General features: G+C 34.2%; 1 protein-coding gene across 9 annotated transcripts in view; it reads right to left on the minus strand.

Moving 5' to 3' along the window:
- The window catches only part of LOC135128667 (diacylglycerol kinase theta), a 79,337-nt gene extending 59,709 nt beyond the window's left edge, over positions 1-19,628 (minus strand). For all 9 annotated transcript variants that reach the window (XM_064055657.1, XM_064055651.1, XM_064055656.1 and 6 more), the window contains exon 1: positions 19,256-19,628. In XM_064055657.1, the coding sequence (XP_063911727.1) occupies positions 19,256-19,400 (145 nt within the window). In that variant the 5' untranslated portion in view covers positions 19,401-19,628. The remainder of the gene's footprint in view (positions 1-19,255) is intronic.
- Between the last annotated feature and the right edge of the window lie 313 nt (positions 19,629-19,941).

Genomic DNA, 19,941 nt, shown 5'->3' on the forward strand with positions numbered 1-19,941 from the left:
TCGATTTTCAACTTTTAAATTTGGAATTTTTCGTTTCTTGAATTTTTGATTTGCAATTTTTCTAATTGTCCTTTTGGATATGTAATAATAATTAGGAGTATAATTTTTAAATTTTTTCGCTTTTTCAATTTTACGATTTAAATTTTTTTATTTTTCAATTATGTATTGATTTTAAGGCTTTTTCATTTATTCAACTTTCCAGTTTCTGGATTCTTCAATTTTTTATTTCTCCAAATTTTTGATTAACAATTTTTCGTTTGTTTTTTATTTGTTTTTTTACAGTTTTTCAAGGTTCGGATTTTATAGTTTTTTGTTTTTCCAATTTTAATTTTGTTCAATCTTCGGATTTTTGAATTTTTGGATTTTTCAGTTTTTCATGTCTTCAATATTTCGATTTGCAATTTTTCGATTTCCTCTGTATTTTCAGTTTTTCTTTTTTCAATGTGAATTTTTTCAATTTTTCGGTTTCCAATTTTTCGATTTTCCAACTTTAAATTTTTGAATTTTTCGTCCTTCAATTTTTTATTTGCAATTTTTCTAATTTTCCTTTTGAATATAATAATATGTAATAATAATAATTATAATTTAAAAAAATGTGGATCAGAAATAATGAGGGAAGAGGACCGAAGGATACACTGACTATTAAGCCAACGTTTCGAGACTGTATTTTCTCTTCCTCAGGGTTAGTAATAACTTTTTTTGACAATTTTGACATTTCATCATTTAACGAAAATTTTATTCATGTATTAGTTTATTAAATCACAATGTTAAATATAACATTTTAAAGTGATTACTAGTCCTCAGAGCTATCAAGGTTTTCAGAATCTTACCAATCTTTGGAAATTTTGGACACTTTAGAATTACTACAAGTTCTATCATATACTTAATGTTGAGAATTTTTGAATTTCTAGAATCTTTATAACTTTCAGCACCTTTAAAGTTTTTATTTGTTGGATTTTTCATATATTCAGGATCTTGAAACTTTGTGTATTTACAACTTTTGGAATCTTTAGAATCTTCGGAATGTTTAGACTCTCTAGAATCTTTCTATAATCTTGAGAAACTTTAGATTTTCAGCATTTCTAGGTTTCTCGGTATCTCTTATGGAATTTAAAATTCCGATTTTTTGATGTTTCGATTTTTCAATTTTTCATGTCTTTAGTTTATGGATTTGCAATTTTTTGTTTGGTTTTTTTATTTTCTGTATATTTTCAATGCTTCTTTTTCAGTGTGAAATTTTTCAATTTTTCGGTTTTCAATTTTTCGATTTTCCAACTTTTAAATTTGTAAATTTTTCGTTTCTTGAATTTTTGATTTGCAATTTTTCTAATTTTCCTTGTGAATATGTAATAATAATTACAATTTTTAAATTTTTTCGTCTTTTCAATTTTACGATTTTAAATTTTTTTTATTTTTCAATTACGTATTGATTTTAGGGCTTTTTCATTTTTCAACTTTTCAATTTCTGGATTCTTCAATTTTTGGATTTTTCGGTTTTTCGTGTCTTCAATATATCGATTTGCAATTTTTCGTTTAGGTTTTTTATTTCCTCTGTATTTTCAGTTTTTCTTTTTTTAATGTGAAATTTTTCAATTTGTAGATTTTGCAATTTTTCGGTTTTCAATTTTTCGATTTTCCAACTTTAAATTTTTGAATTTTTCGTGCTTCAATTTTTGATTTGCAATTTTTCTAATTTTCCTTTTGAATATGTAATAATAATTATAATTAAAAAAAAATGTAGATCAGAAATAATGAGGGAAGAGGACCGAAGGATACACTAAGCCAATGTTTCGAGACTGTATTTTCTCTTCCTCAGCCCTAAAGAAGAGAAAATACAATCTCGAAACGTTGGCTTAACACTCAATATATTCTTTTCTCAGTACTTCTCATTTACATTAATAACAAGGGATGCGAATCTTATACATTATTAAAAAAAAAACACTTTTTCGATTTTACGATTTTAGAATTTTTTTATTTTTCCAAATTTTCGATTTGCAATTTTTCGTTTCGGTTTTTTATTTTTCGAATTTCAATTTTTGCTTTCTATTTTTCAGTTTTTTGAGCCTTCAATGTTCAATTTCCCGATTTTTCAATTTTTCTATGAGTCGATTTTTCGGCTTTTCGATTTTTCGATTTTCTAATTTGATACTTCGATTTATCGATTTTTCGATGTTTTAATTTATCATTCTCTCGGTTTTTCAATTTTTAGAAATTTTAATGTATCATTTTCTCGATTTTTCAAATTTTCAGTTCTATTTTTCTATTTCCGCATCTCTGATGGAATTTAAATTTTTTTTCGATCTTTAGGGTTTTTAGCATTTTTACAATTTTTAAAATGTCTGTAAATTTTAAATTCTTAAAATCCTTGACGTCCTTAGAGTTTTTGACATCCTTGAAGTCCTTGAAACAATTGAAAGTTTTAGAATATTTTGTTTCAGATTTTCCAAATTTAATAAAATTAGTAGTCTCCGCACATGTCAAAATATTCAAATTTCTAAATCTTTGGCATTTTTGGAATCTCAGAAATCTATAGAATCTTTAGGAATTATAAAGAAAATAATTAGGATCTTATAGACCCCTAGTGTTATAGGATTTCTAAAGTTTAAGGGAACCATTTTTAAGATATTTACAATTTTTAAGGATTTTTGGTTTATTTAGTCTTTGGAATCTTTAAAATCTTTGGCGTTTAAAGAGTCCATGCGAATTTTACCAGTTTTATAACATTTGGAATTTTTAAAATTTTTGGAACGTTTGAGTCTTTAGAGTTTGCAAGATTTTTATAAGGGTCTTTAAAGTCTTTCTCACAATAACAGGTTGGTAAGCCAAAAAAGATAAGCAGCTCTGTGGCCTAGTGGTCAAGGCACCCGCCCGGCAAGTGGGAGATATGTGGTTCGATTCCCACCGGGGCAGCAACATTTTTATTCGCTTACCTACTTTTAGAGTCTTTAGGGTCCTCAGAATCCCCAGATACTTTCGAGCTTTTAAAATCTTTATTCTCTCTAGCATTATAGAATTTCTAGGATATTTCGTATCTTCAGGATGGAGGAAAATATGTGAATTCTAAAAATATTAATGCTCTTGAACCTCTGAAAACTGTCAACATTTTCAGGTTCAACTAAACAATTAAAAACCCTTGAAACGTTGGCCATTCTGGAAACTTTGTAAACTTTGCAAGTTTTTGAAAGTCCAGAAACTGTAGAAACTGCAGAATCCTGAAATTCAGCCGCTGTAGAAAATCTAGAAACACTAAAAACTTCAGAGACAACAGAAACTCTAGAAAAAGTAGACATTCTGGATATTCTAGATTTTACAGAAATTCTGAAACACGAAAATTTTAAAAACTTTAAAAATTCTAGAGTTACTGAAGATCTGGAGGCTCTAAAAAATCACTAGTACTTTGGAACGATTAAATTCATGAAACTGTAGAAAGATTGGAATCTCTTTGGGCCCAGGAGAACTTTAGAAACTTTGGAAACTGTACAAACTTTAAACACATTCAGAACTCTCTAGACTCTCAAAAAAACTGGAACAACAATAAAAATTCTAGGAAGTCGGGAAAATTTTCTAAACTCTAAAATAAAAAAGTAGAAACTCTCCAATCAAATAATATAGGTAGGTGTATAATTCCTTACAAGTTTATAAAAAATTCTAGAGATCCTGGAGATTTTGGAAAATTTGCGAAACTCTTGGAAACTTTGAAAATTTCTTAACTTTTGTAACCTAATATTTCTAAAATTCTTTATAATGCCACACTGCGGCAAATTTAAAAACTCTTGAAACTTTGGACATTCTGGAAACATTGCGAATTTTTTTTGTGAACTTGGAGAACGTCGAAATCTTCGAGAATTTCGAAAACTTAGAGTTTTGAGGCCCTTGGTAACTGTAAAAACGACTTTAGGTATGATAAAATCTTTACGAACTTTAAAAACCTTGACGCCTTCCAGAGCTGCGAGAACTTTGAGAATTTTAATTACTTTAAAAACACTGAAAACTGAGAATTTTGAGACCTGCGGGAATTTCAAGAACCTCGAGAATTTCGAGAACTTTGATAGTTTTGAAAACTTTGATCATTTCAGAAATATGAAAAACTAAGCACTTTATAGACTTTATGGACTTTAAAACCTTTGAGACTCTTGTGAACTTTAAGAAGGTCAATAACTTGGAGATCTTCGGGAATTTCGAAAACTTTGAGAAATTGAGAGCCTTGACGTTTTTAAAGAACGTTAAAATCTTTAAAGACTTTAAAAACACTTAACACCTTCAAGAACCTCGAAAACTTTCCCAGAACTTTAAGGATTTTGACACCCTAGAAACTTCAAAGAACTTTGTGAATTTTGAGTACTTTAAGATCTTTAAAAACACTGAAAATTTCTAGAACTTCAAGAACATCAAGAATTTCGAAAACCCCAAGAATTTCGAAAACTTTGAGAACCTTGAGAATTTCGAAAACTTCGAGAACCATTGAAAATTATGAAACTTTCAATCATTTAAAAAATGTGAAGAACTTTAACACTTTACGGACTTTAGGAACTTTAAAAACTTGGGGTTTTTGTTAACTTTTAAAACGTCGAGAACCTCGAGATTTCGAAAACTTTTTGAGAACTTAGAGAATTTTAATAGCTTTAAAAATGCAACATGTCAAAAATGTAACAAATTTTGATAATTTTAAGTAAAACCGTGAAAAATTTGAGAACTTCGAGAATTTTAAGAACCTTGAGAATTTCGAGAATTTCGAGAACATCAAGAAACTCAAGAATTTCGAGAAATTGAGAACCTCGAGATTTTCGATTTTTTTTCATTTAAAAAATATGAAAAACTTTAAGCACATTAAGAACTTTAAGGACTTTAAGAACTTTAAGGACTTTATTTAAAAACTTTAAGGACTTTAAAAACTTTGAGACTTTTGTGAACCTTCACAACATCGAGAACTCCGAAAACTTGGAATTTTGAGACCTCTGAAGACTGTAAAAACGACTTTATGAATGATAAAATCTTAAAGAACTTTAAAAATCTTCAAACCTTCCAAACCTTCGAGAACTTTGACATCCTTGAAAACTGCAACATTTCATAAATTTTAAGAATTTTGAGACTTTTTATTAACTTAAAAAACTGAAAAGTTTGAGATTTTGAGAATTTCGAGAATTTCAAGAATCTCGAGAACCTCCAAAAAGTTCGAGAACATTGATAATTTTTAAAACTTTGAGATTCTTGTAAACTTTGAGAAGATCAAGAACGTCAAGTCTTCAAGAATTTCGAAAACACTGAGAATTTTGAGGCACTGAAGAACCGTAAAAACTTTGGAAACTTTAAAAATTCTAGAGTTTCTGCAGATCTGAAGGCTCTAAAAAATCACTAGTACTATGGAACGATTAAATTTAGGAAACTGTAGAAAGATTGGAATCTCTTTGGACCCAGCAGAACTTTATAAACTTTGGAAACTATAGAAACTTTAAACACATTCAGAACACTCGAGACTCTCAAAAAACTGGAACAACAGTAAAAATTCTAGGAAGTCGGGAAAATTTTCTAAACTCTAAAATAAAAAAGTAGAAACTCTCCAATCAAAAAATATAGGTAGGTGTATAATTCTTTACAAGTTTATAAAAAATTCTAGAGTTCCTGGAGATTTTGGAAAATTTGCGAAACTCTGGAAATTTCAAAATTTTCAAGCTCAACACTGGAAACTTTGAAAATTTCTTAACTTTTGTAACCTAATATTTCTAAAATTCTTTATAATGCCACACTGCACCAAATTTAAAAACTCTTGAAACTTTGGACATTCTGAAAACATTGCGAATTTTTGAAAGTCTTGAAATAGTAGAAATTTCAGAATCTAGAGACATCAAAAAGTTTAGAAACTCTACAGAAATTCTGAAAAGCTTAAAGACTGTAAACTCAATTCTTGAAACTTCCAAACAATTGCTGAGGAAATCTAGGACAATGTAGAAAAATCTGAAAAATCTTCAAAACCGGGAGAATTCTAATAACTAAACTAACTCGAAATTGTATAGTTAAATTACAGAATTAAGCTCTGGAAACTCAATTCTAAATTCCATTAAGTCAGTATTCCGACACTTTCGAATTACTACAAGTTCTATCATATACTTAATGTTTAGAATTTTTAGAATTTCTAGAATCTTTATAACTTTCAGCACCTTTAAAATTTTTATTTGTTGGATTTTTCATATATTCAGGATCTTGAAACTTTGTGTATTTACAACTTTTGGAATCTTTAGAATCTTCGGAATCTTTCGACTCGCTTTATCTAAAGAATTCCCGTGATTTCTAAAATCTTGAGAACCTATAGATTTTCAGCATTTCTAGGCTTCTCGGTATCTCTTATGGCATTTAAAATTTCGATTTTTTGATTTTTCGATTTTTCAATTTTTCATGTCTTTAGTGTAATCAATTTGCAATTTTTCGTTTGTTTCAATGTGAAATTTTTCAATTTTTGAATTTTTCGGTTTTAAAGTTTTCGATTTTCCAACTTTTAAATGTGTGAATTTTTCGTTTCTTGAATTTTTGTTTGCAATTTTTTTAATTTTCCTTTTGAATAAGTAATAATAATTATAATTTTTAAATTTTTTCGCTTGTTCAATTTTACGATTTTTAAATTTTTTTATTTTTCAATTACGTATTGATTTTAAGGCTTTTTCATTAATTCAATTTTTCAATTTTTGGATTTCTCAATTTTTCGACTTGCAATTTTTCGGTTTTCAATTTTTCGATTTTCCAACTTTAAATTTTTGAATTTTTCGTTCTTCAATTTTTGATTTGCAATTTTTCTAATTTTCCTTTTGAATATGTAATAATAATTATAATTTAAAAAAATGTATATCAAAAATAATGAGGGAAGAGGACCGAAGGATACACTGATTATTAAGCCAACGTTTCGAAACTATTTTCTCTTCCTCAGGGCTAGTAATCACTTTTTTTGACAATTTTTGACATTTCATCATTGAACCGTTTTAACGAAAATTTTATTCATGTATTAGTTTATTAAATCACAATGTTAAATATAACATTTTAAAGTGATTACTAGCCCTGAAGAAGAGAAAATGCAATCTCGAAACGTTGGCTTAATAGTCAATATATTCTTTGCTCATTATTTCTGATCTACATTAATAACAAGGGATGCGAATCTTATAAATTATTTAAAAAAATTTTCACTTTTTTAATTTCACGATTATAGATTTTTTTTTATTTTTCCAAATTTTCGATTTGCAATTTTTCGTTCCGGTTTTTTATTTGCTTTATTTTTTGCAATGTGTCAATGTTCAAATTTTATAGTTTTTTTTTCCAATTTAAATTTTTTCAATTTTTGCTTTCTTCAATTTTCAGATTTTACAATTTTTCGATTTTTTGATATTTTTTTCGATCTTCAGGATTTTTAGCATTTTTACAATTTTTAAAATGTCTGGAAATGTTAAATTCTTAAAATCCTTGATGTCTTTGGAGTTTTTGGCATCTTTCAAGTCCTTGAAACAATTGAAAGTTTTAGAATATTTGGTTTCACATTTTCCAAATTTAATAAAATTAGTAGTATATGCCAAAATATTCAAATTTCTAAATCTTTGGCATTTTTGGAATCTCTGAAATCTTTGGAATCTCTAGGATTTATAAAGAAAATAATTCTAAATTCTAAATTCTAAAGACCCCCAGTGTTATATGATTTCTAAAATTTAAAGGAAGCATTTTTAAGATATTTACAATTTTTATGGATTTTTGGTTTATTTAGTCTTTGGAATCTTTAAAATCTTTGGCGTTTAAAAAGTCCATGGGAATTTTACCAGTTTTATAATTTTTTGAATTTTTGAAAACTTCAGAATTTTAAAAATTTTTGGAACATTTGAGTCTTTCGGGTTTGCAAGATCTTTGTAAGAGTCTTTAAAGTTTGTAGGTTTTTAGGTTTTTAGAGTCTTTGGAGTTTGTGGCGGCACAATAACAGGTTCGTAAGCAAGGAAAAATAAGCAGCTCTGTGGCCTAGTGGTCAAGGCACCCGCCCGGCAAGTGGGAGACGTGTGGTTCGATTCCCACCGCGGCAGCAACATTTTTCTTTGCTTACCTACAAGTTTTTAGAGTCTTTAGGGTCTTTAAAGTCTATAGATTCATCAGGGTTCTCAGAATCCCCGGATACTTTAGAGCTTTTAAAATCTTTATTCTCTCTAGAATTCTAGAATTTCTAGGCTATTCGTGTCTTCACGATCTTCAAAATCTTAAGAATATCTGCGAATTAAATATTTAATCCTGGATTAATTTAATAGAGGATTAAAATGTAGAATATGAGCCCGTGATTGGTTAAAACATGCATGTTTCCTAGCAGTACGGCGTTACTTGAATGAAACTTTTTCTGGGAGGTGGATAGGACGAAGGGGAGCAGGAGTGGCCAGCTAGGTCACCCGATTTAATCCACTTGATTTTTCTGTGGGATTATGTAAAGAATCGAGTGTGTTTTGACTAATAGAACTTGCAGGTTAATTGTAGATATGTAGACTACTTTAAGCAATGTAAAATTGTGCAATCGTTATTCCTGGATGTGATAAACTCGTTTAGTAAGTGAATGTACTCCCACACTTAATGGTAGTAATTTGTGATTTATATGGGATGGAAGAGCGACCATTTAAAGACCATTATCTCAATATAAATCACAGAGATTGCATCTAATGTGGGAGAACCGACTAAAGAATGACCAAATTTGTATTTTCTTCAATGAACGGAACTCTGTTTTTCGTTCGAAAAAACACACTTGGTGGAAGTGGTGTTATTAGTGGTTTATAGTTTCCGGGGGCACCGATAATTCAAACCACGGCTACCAACTGTCCTCTTTTTTCCGGCACAATTTTGACTTACTATTTTTAGGGTTAATAACCCTATTTTATTTATGCTTCTCATACATATCCCCCAAATTTTGAAAAAACACTCTACCTCAGTGTTAATATTTACAATGTGCCGCATGATGAAAACTTTTTCTCCTCACACACGTGTTCCAACTACGACCCATTCATTTATTTTCACTGGAATTTTATTCTCATAAAAAGTCTAAAATATAATTTTAAAACTCTTTCAGTTTCATCTATGATTTATACCGGCATCTGTCAGTCTATCTGTTTATTTGTATGGACATAATATAACATTCAGAAAGCTCACAAATAAACTCGACGCATGCTACCGAAAATTTTCCACATTCTTACCGCGCCGAAAACAGGTGTGTCGCAAGCTCCGTTTAATTTCGCCCAAATGGCCGCAAACGAGGAGCTTTTAAATAATGCATGCAAATTCATCAACTATTTGCCCGCTTCGACGCCCCTAATTTATGTATCAAATCCAGAATTCAAAAGTTTTTCCGCGGCCCGGATTCTTCGAGAGGAAGTAATGACAGGAATTTCCGATAACTAGAAATCTTCGTCTTATTAAACTAGTCCGGAAAACAACTCAATTTTCGCGAGTTGGATAATTACTAGAAATTTTTCACGCTAAAAATGGACATTTCTAAATTTAGTGTCTGCGCGAATATCAAATCATAAACGTGGAACTCCCAGAAAAAACGTTTTTAGAATTGTTGTGATGAGCGCGATGCAAACACTAACCAGCAACTATTTACTCTAACTGGTAACATCAGTGTCCGGATTTATTTTATCAAGAGTTGGAGGTAATCGTAGGTTTTTAGAAGTTTTAGGTTGGTAATGTTTTCATGATTGTTAAAAATATACATGAAACGAAAATTGTAGGTTATGATTCAGTTAGATCCATTGATCTAATAAAGGAGTGGATGGAGCCTTGTGTACGTTTCCATACGCGAGCGAGTGTAATCAACATAAGAAAGAAATAGCTACAGCGGTTATGCATCAGTGGGGAAAGGACGGCTGACCACGTATCACGTGCTGGGTGGCAAGAAACGCTTCATTTGAACGGGAATTAATACGTTTTCTTACGAATTTGTTCAAACAATCAATTATAACAAACGTCTGTTAATGAAAACTATATTTTTACAGCTTACACTAAAATTATGTGTAACGTGAAACAACAAAAATCATGTTAAGTGGTGGAGATAGTCCTTTAATAAAATGAAATGTATAGAAAATCTACAACATATTACGAATTCAGTTCATACAATAACCTTCTACAAGTTAACTAATCTTGTAGTGTATGTTCATTGGTAATTCTGAAATTTTTAGAATAAAACTAATTAAACTTTCGATAAAAGTGACAGGGTGCCTAATTAAATTAAACATATTAAATTGTGTGGAATTTTCTACTAAAATCTATTTTCTAAATCCACGTACAAATAACTAAAACAATAATAATCAATAAATATAAAATTCCCTCTATTAATCCGTTTTTTTCGTAACTCGGAATGTTTAGGGAATCTAACAATTTTTTTAAATTATTTACGAACTCGTTCGTCTGTGTATGTGATTATTACCTATGAAATGAAACAGGATTGCTTTCTTTGCACGTTCTATTCAATTATACGCACAACACGATTTCATGATGTTTAACAAATAGTCCAATAAAATACAACTTAAGAAGACTGTAGACATTTAAATAAGGTAACTTGAGCCTAAAAAACGTAAATTTGCAAAAATACACCTTCAAACACCATGCGCAGCACGAATGAAACCTCCAGAAACACAGTGCTCTGCAGTTTCGCGTCAATGTTTTGCCACCCAGAGAGCCCTATCTCTGTCCCACTGTGTTGACAACGCGCGTCTCTCTCTAAGTTACTTCCATATAATATTATTTCTATGGTTAGATCTGAGTTTCACCCACTGACTACGTCATGGAGTAAGTGTTGTCCAAAATTAAATGTTGTTTGAATTAATCAGTTAGGACCACAATTTCTGACTGACAAGTTTAACATTTAATCCTACTGTTCACCCATAGTAGATGAAATATTACTAAAAGGCGGCACAACAGTTCGCACCCTGCTCTAGAGTAATCCGCACTTTCAGCAGTATGTGAATTTCTTATGTTTGATACTTGTCCGCCAGGTTTTTCTTTACTTTTTTTTTGAAAACTTGAAAAAACCAAAAAGTACAGGACGTCCTATTTGAAAAACAGTGTCATAAGTACACGATTGTTTGACAACTCGTTTCAAGGTTACGCAACTTGGTTATATTTTTTAAACGTGACACAGTTGATATTTTTACAGATTTAGATTTCTTGTAACAAAAGAAAAAAAAATGGTAATGGGACACAAGTGGTTTCTAATTAACAATTATCAAAATATTTGCATCTTCATCTAAAAAAAAAAATGATCACATTTAGTTACCTTGTCTTCACAAATTTATAGAAAGTTGAACAGTATTTGAATTTATTTATACAGGGTGATTAAATTTGGTAATTGTCGGTTTTCATATATTCAAATATTTTATATTATTATTATTATTTTATAACATTTTCGAGCTTATCCATGTAAGTTTCCTTCTGGCACCACATTTCTGGAGGTTTATTTTAGGAGGTTCTTTAGACTTATGATTTAATTTAACTCCAACAAACCTGGTATCAAATAAAAGTTTACTTAGAAAAAAAGTTCGAAATTGTTACAAAATACAGGTGTTCCATTTTAAAATGAACGATTAAAAACGTTTCTGTAAAGAATTACAATCCTCCATTTTTAAAAATGTTGAACCTATGGGTTTACAAAAATGACTATTTTGTTTAGATAAAAGTACAAAAACTACTGAAAAAAAAACCCTAGTGAGCAAAGAATCTAAATCTGAAAAAATTCTTAGGGTATATTATTAAAAAAATATATGTAAAACTTTAACAGGAATACCTCGTATATTTGAAAATCATCGTCAGCCGATACACTTTTAAGATACCCTGTATATTGTAACAAGTTTTATGAAACCCTTGTTTATGGAGTTGCAAATTCGAAAAGTGAAGAATTTTATACACAAAAATTTTATATCACTTGAAAGTAAAAAAAAGGATTTTCTTCTTCATCTTTATTTTTGAAAACTTGAAAAAACCAAAAAGTACGTAAGTAATAAGACTGATTTTGGCAAATGAGGTACCTTCTAAGAAAAGAGAGGGCGGGTGGGCGGGGCTAGTACCTGCTAAGATAAAACTGATTTTGGCAAATGACATACCCTCTAAGAAAAGAGAGGGTGGCTAATTTTCGGACATAGTTGAAAAATTGTCGAAATGTCAAGTTCCAAGTCAGTCTTATTTTATCAAATACTAGCCCCACCCACCCGCCCTCTATTTTCTTTGAAGATATAACATTTGCCAAAATCAGTCTTATCTTATCAAATACTAGACCCGCGAACCCGCCCTCCATTTTCTTAGAGAGTATGTGATTTGCCAAAATCAGTCTTATATTATCAAATACAAACCCCGCCCACCCACCCTCCTTTTTCTTAGAGGGTATGTCATTTGCCAAAGTCAGTTTTACCTTAGCAGGTACCAAGATAAAACTGAGGGTGGGTGGGTGGGAATAGTATTTGATAATATAAGTCTGATTTTGGCAAACGACATACCACCTAAGAAAAGGGAGGGTGGGTGGGAGGGGCTAGCACCTTCTAAGATAAAACTGATTTTGGCAAATGAGATGTCCTCTAAAAAAGAGAGGGTGGGTGGGTGGGGCTAGTATCTGCTAAGATAAAACTAGTTTTGGCAAATGACATACCCTCTAAGAAAAGAGAGGGTGGCTAATTTTGGGACATGGTTGAAAAATTGTCGAAATGTCAAAAGTACCAAAGTCAGTCTTATCTTATGAAATAGTAGTCCCACCCAGCCACCCTCTATTTTATTGGAAGATATGTCATTTGCCAAAATCAGTCTTATATTATCAAATACTAGAACCGCCCACCCACCCTTCATTTTCTTAGAGAGTATGTGATTTGCCAAAGTCAGTTTTACCTTAGCAGGTACCAAGATAAAACTGAGGGTGGGTGGGTGGGGCTAATATTTGATAATATAAGATTGATTTTGGCAAATGAGGTACCTTCTAAGAAAAGAGAGGGCGGGTGGGCGGGGCTAGTACCTGCTAAGATAAAACTGATTTTGGCAAATGACGTACCCTGGAAGAAAGAGAGGTGGCTAATTTTCGGACATGGTTGAAAAATTGTCGATATGTCAAAAGTGCCAAAGTCAGTCTTATCTTATCAAATACTAGCCCCACCCACCCGCCCTCTATTTTCTTGGAAGATATGTAATTGCCAAAATCAGTCTTACCTTATCAAGTATACTAACCCCGCCCACCCACCCTCCATTTTCTTAAAGAATATGTGATTTGCCAAAATCAGTCTTATCTTATCAAATACTAGAACCGCCCACCCACCCTCCATTTTCTTAGAAGGTATGTGATTTACCAAAGTCAGTCTTATATTATCGAATACTAGCCCCGCCCACCCACCCTCCCTTTTCTTAGAGGGTGTGTTATTTGTCAAAGTCAGTTTTACCTTAGCAGGTACTAGGTAATACCTAAGATAAAACTGAGGATGGGTGGGAGGGGCTAGTACCTTCTAAGATAAAGATGATTTTGGTAAATGAGATATCCTCTAAGAAAAGAGTGGGCGGGTGGGCGGGGCTAGTACCTTCTCAGATAAAACTGATTTTGGCAAATGAGATGTCCTCTAAGAAAAGAGTGGGCGGGTGGGCGGGGCTAGTACCTTCTAAGATGAAACTAATTTTGGCAAATGAGATGTCCTCTAAGAAAAGAGTGGGCGGGTGGGCGGGGCTAGTACCTTCTAAGATGAAACTAATTTTGGCAAATGAGATGTCCTCTAAGAAAAGAGAGGGCGGGTGGGTGGGGCTCGTATCTGCCAAGATAAAACTAGTTTTGGCAAATCACATACCCTCTAGGAAAAGAGAGGGTGTCTAATTTTCGGACATGGTTGAAAAATTGTCGATATGTCAAAAGTGCCAAAGTCAGTCTTATCTTATCAAATACTAGCCCCACCCACCCGCCCTCTATTTTTTTGGAAGATATGTCATTTGCCAAAATCAGTAGTATCTTATCAAATACTAGACCCGCCCACCCATCCTCCATTTTCTTAGAGGGTATGAGATTTGCCAAAATCAGTCATGTTATCAAATACTAGCCCAGCCCACTCACCCTCCCTTCTCGTAGAGGGTATGTCATTTGCCAAAGTCAGTTTTACCTTAGCAGATCTTATCTTATCAAATACTAGCCCCACCCACCAGCCCTCTATTATCTTGGAAGATATGGCATTTGCCAAAATCAGTCTTATCTTATCAAATACTAGACCCGCCCACCCACCCTCCATTTTCTTAGAGAGTATGTGATTTGCCAAAATCAGTCTTATATTATCAAATACTTGCTCCGAACACCCATCTTCCTTTTTCTTAGAGGGTACTAGGTCGTACCTAAGATAAAATTGAGGGTGGGTGGGTGGGGCTAATATTTGATAATATAAGATTGATTTTGGCAAATGATGTACCCTGTAAGAAAGAGAGGGTGGGTGGGCGGGGTTAGTAGCTGCTAAAATAAGACTGATTTTAGTAAATGACATCCTCTAAGAAATTTCGGAGATTACGTGTTTAATATTCAATTGTAGAATCCGTTGATACATATAATGTAATAAGTATCGACTTGGATGAGCCATATGTCAAAATGATATTCCCATAACAAGACGGCTGTTTGACAGAAAATTTCCGAAACTACCTGACCGATTGTTGTCAAATTTTATATGTATTTTAGGAATATCGTGTACATGGTAAAACACTAACTCAAATTCGTCTAATCATCCCCACCAGCAATTTGATGACGTTCCCTCATTATTTTGCGTAGTTAAAGTTACCTAAAATTTTTGAAATAATGTTCTCCTGTACTCGTGGTTTATGAATCCGCATTCGAAATTTTTTGTCAATATTTCCACGAGCTTCAAGTACCCGCTAGTAGTTTGTATTTTTCTCATGGGTTGTTTTATTAATTTAGTTTTACATTTTAGATATATTTTTTCTTTTATCTGCATAGACGTATTGGAAAATTTTATTTTTGAAAAAGTCCCCTAAAAATTGGCTTGACGTGCTGATTCCAAAAATACAACTTAGGGTCACGGAGCAATGTTTTCGAAATATTCGGAGTGAGATTGCGATTTTTTGAAATTTTAAAAAATTACGAAATTTCAATGGGGGCTTCTGGAAAATCGGTTGGAGTTATCGAAGAAATGAGCCGGCAAGTGACATCTGCGGCCCGAAATCTACAAGAAAATGTGTTTGGTTAAATTTCTAATAATCGTCGAAAATGGGTCGAAATTTGCATAGTGCAAAATTTCATTTTGGAAAAAGTCGTCTAAAAATTCTGCTAAGATAAAAGTGATTTTGGCAAATGGCATACCCTCTAAGACAACAGAGGGTGGGTGGGTGGGGCTAGTACCTGCTAAGATAAAACTAATTTTCGGACATAGTTGAAAAATTGTCGAAATGTCAAAAGTGCCAACGTCAATCTTATCTTATCAAATACTAGCCCCACCCACCCGCCCTCTATTTTCTTGGAAGATATGTCATTTGCCAAAATCAGTCTTAGCTTATCAAATTACTAACCCCGCCCACCCACCCTCCATTTTCTTAGAGAGTATGTGATTTGCCAAAATCAGTTTTATCTAATCAAAAACTAGCCCCACCCACTCTCCCTTTTCTTAGAGGGTATGTCATTTGCCAAACTCAATTTTGCCTTAGGAGGTACTAGGTTGTACCTACGATAAAACTGAGGGTGGGTGGGTGGGGCTAGTATTTGATAATATAAAACTGATTTTGGCAAACGAGATAGCCTCTAAGAAAAGAGAGGGCGGGTGGGCGGGGTTAGTACCTTCTAAGATAAAACTGATTTTGGCAGATGAGATATCCTTTAAGAAAAGAGAGGGTGGGTGGGTGGGGCTAGTATCTGCTAAGATAAGACTGATTTTGGCAAATGAGATACCCTCGAAGAAAAGAGAGGGCGGGTGGGTGGGGCTAGAACTTGTTAAGATAGAGAGAGGGTGGCTAATTTTCGGAAGTAGTTGAAAAATTGTCGAAATGTCAAAAGTGCCAAAGTCAGTCTTATCTTATCAAATACTAGACCCGCCCTCCCACCCTCCATTTTCTGAGAGAGTATGTGATTTGCCAAAATCACTCTTATATTATCAAATACTAGAGCCGCCCACCCACCCTCCCTTTTCTTAGAGGGTATGTCATTTGCCAAAGTCAGTTTTACCTTAGCAGGTATTAGGTAATACCTAAGATCAATCTGAGGGTGGTGGGTGGGGCTAATATTTGATCATATAAGACTGATTTTGGCAAATTACATACCCTCTAAGAAAAGAGGGGGCGGTTGGGAGGGGCTAGTACCTTCTAAGATAAAACTGATTTTGGCAAATGAGATATCTTCTAAGAAAAGTGAGAGCGGGTGGGCGGGGTTAGAAGTTGCTAAGATAAAACTGATTTTAGTAAATAACACATCCTCTTAAGAAATTTCGGAGATTATGTGTCTAATATTCTATTGTAGAATTCGTTGATATATATAATCTAATACTTATTGACTTGGATGAGCCATATGTATATCAAAATGGTATTCCCATAACGAGACGACTGTTTGATAGAAAATCTCCGAAATTACCTGACCGATTGTAGTCAAATTTTATATGTATGTTAGGAATATCGTGTTCATAGTAAAATTATATATAATTTTTGTGTTGGTTATTCATGTAAGTAATTATTTAGATTTGTCCTGTCATTAGGGTAACCTGTTGGACAATAAAATTATTATTTATTTATTATTTATTTATTATTTAAAACACTAATTCAAATTCGTCTAATTATTCCCACCAACAATTCGATGACGTTCCCTCATTATTTTGCGTAGTTAAAGTTACCTAAAATTTTTGAAATAATATACTCCTGTACTCGTGGTTTATAAATCCGCATCCGAAATATTTGTCAATATTTCCACGAAGTTAATGTACCCTCTAGTAGATTGTATTTTTCTCAGGGGTTGTGTTATTAATTTAGTTCTACACTTTAGATATATTTTTTCTTTTATTTGTATATCCGTACTGGAAAATTTTATTTTTAAAAAAGTCCCCTAAAAATTGGCTTGACGTGCTGATTCCAAAAATATAACGTATTTAGGGCCACGAAGCAATATTTTCGAAAAATTCGGAGTGAAATTGGAATTTTTTGAAATTTTTACAAATTACAAAATTTCAGTGGACGATTCTGGAAAATCGGTTGGAGTTATCGAAGAAATGAGCCGGGAAATGACTTCTGCAAGAAAATGTGTTTGATTAAATTTCGAATATCGTCGAAAATGGGTGGAAATTTGCATAGTGCAAAATTTCATTATGGGAAAAGTTGTTTAAAAATTCTGCTAAGATAAAACTGATTTTGGCAAATGACATACCCCCTAAGAAAAGAGAGGGTGGGTAAGTGGGTGGGGCTAGTACCTGCTAAGATAAGGTTTATTTTGGCAAATGACATACAATCTAAGAAAAGAGAGGGTGGCTAATTTTCGGACATAGTTGAAACATTGTCGAAATGTCAAAAGTGCCAAAGTCAGTCTTATCTTATCAAATACTAGACCCGCCCACCCACCCTCCATTTTCTTGGAACATATGTGATTTGCCAAAATTAGTCTTATCTTATCAAATACTAGAACCGCCCACCCACCCTTCATTTTCTTACAGAGTATGTGATTTGCCAAAATCAGTGTTAAATTATCAAATATTAGAGCCGCCCACCCGCCCTCCCTTTTCTTAGAGGGTATGTCATTTGCCAAAATCAGTTTATCTTAGCAAGTACTTGGTAATACCTAAGATAAAACTGAGAGTGGGTGGGTGGGGATAGTATTTGATAATATAAGACTGATTTGGCAAACGACATATCCTATAAGAAAAGAGAGGGCGGGTGGGCGGGGCTAGTACCTGCTAAGATAAAACTGATTTTGGCAAATGACGTACCCTCTAAGGAAAAACGTGGTCCCAAAATTATCTCAAAAACAGGTCAGGTCAGAATTTTCCGAAAATAGAATACCAAAGTCCTTCAAAATTTGTTTTAAATAGTTTACAAAAAAGATCTCCATGGGCTTCCAAAATAACACATCATGGGCACCGAAACACCGCAGCACTCAAGACCGAAGTCCGGAGAGTTAACTCGCCATTTTCGAGACGCCCTGTATATATACATAAACGATAAAAAAAATGTGCTGAATTACAATCCTCCGTTTTCAAACTATGAGTTTCCATCAAGAATCTAAATCTGAAAACATACTTAAAGAGTATTTTATAAAAAAAAATAACATGGTTGCATTTTTATGAAGAATTTTTATCTGTCATTTTTTGACAATTTTGACATTTATCATGTGCTTTAATCACCGACATGCTAATGACTTTTCATTCAGTGTTCAGTGAAGCAACAAATGACACATTCTCTGATTCAATTGACCTGATTTGGGGATTACAGTATAGAACAACAAAAAGGTCAACACCTTGTGTGTGTACTTTTTATGATCTTCATATTTAGATACCGCTTGTAGTAAAAAAAATATTGACAGCGTATTCTTGTTGTCCCAGTTGTGCTTCTTTTCTTGCTTCTTGTTTTCTTTAGTTTTAGAATGTAATTTATTTAGAAGAATGGTACTTTTTAGTTTACACGTTGTTCTTGACGACGACAACAATAACAATAATAATAATATTATTAATAATAATAACATGTGGCCGTGTCGGGCCAAACCCTCCCGACCTATTTCCACAGCAGCCCTGACCACGAGCCGCCACTGGCCGCCACTCGCTATATACATGACGAAAGGTGACGGACTGACGTCACGGCGCTACACATGCGTCGCTACATAATCGGACCCTCTCGCGATTATTCGCTGGCGAAAGATCGATGCGCAACGACGAGCGCACCGGGAGGCGTCGGCGTCGCAAACGATCCACGTATCAGACACAATTTACCAGAAGAACATCCCAAGGAGGAACCCCAATAACAACCGACTCCCAACAGCGGACATGCCGCCGGAAAAACCGCAATCTCCGGACGCCACATCCGGATCGAAGGACCAATGTGGCACCAAGCCCCCCAAATCCGCCAACTTAATTATCGACTTTCGGCTTTCACGAGCTGGAGGAGCGCTCGTGGAGCTGGGGCCCGGTGGAGGCGGCGCGTTTGCTTAAGATTCCGCCTCGCGCTCGGGTAAACACAGTCGTCTGTGGGTCCGAGTCGGCGAGAAGGCGCGTGGAGGCGGCGGTTGGGGGCCGTCCCCGTGGCAGGGTGTGTGGCGGCGTGACCTATATCGGGGGTGGCTCACCTTCGCAGATGAAGCCCTGCTGGATGAGGCCCCAGAGCATGTCGCTGCAGTGGTGGCAGTACGTGGGCTTGTGGAAGGTCTTCTTGCAGAAGCTGTGCCCGTGCGCGGCAGGCGGCTGTTCGGTCGAGCCCGCCACCGACGCCATGTCTCCGAGCCACCGTTCACGCCAGATTTTCACCGTGAACTCGCACTAGGCACAGGCATATTACAGGTCTATGTAATCTCGAAACCGTACGCGAACATTTTGCGGCCGTAGGGTATCTCTGCGAGCCAGAGTTACATGCCTAAGGCGCATTTCTCGACGGTTCCTGACTACAGCTGACCATCACTAGGAAATACGAGTGCGCATCCGCGAAACGTCTGGACGCGTCGACTGCCGCTGCCGCTGGGAGCCGGTGCGTCGGGGCGCCGCGCCGCTCCTCTCGGCCCGCCCATCACCGCGACGCCGACGTCGCTACATCTGGCGGGCGGACGGGCAAGTGTCGGGGGCGGGCGGACGGGATCTGCCATCGGGAATCGATTTTACAAGGAACGGCGGGCTCGGCTCGGGAGATTGACGGGCGATTTTCAACTCTATTTTCATTCTTTGTTACGGGATTGACCTTCATTTAAATAATGTTTTTTTTTGTTCTTATTTTATATTTTGTCGGTTTGAGCATATGTATGCATATTTGTGTATGTTTTAC

This window comes from Zophobas morio, unplaced genomic scaffold (genome assembly GCF_036711695.1).
Source record: "Zophobas morio isolate AGI-343-1 ecotype UQ-CSIRO unplaced genomic scaffold, CSIRO_AGI_Zmor_V1 ptg000014l, whole genome shotgun sequence".
Lineage (NCBI taxonomy): Eukaryota > Metazoa > Arthropoda > Insecta > Coleoptera > Tenebrionidae > Zophobas > Zophobas morio.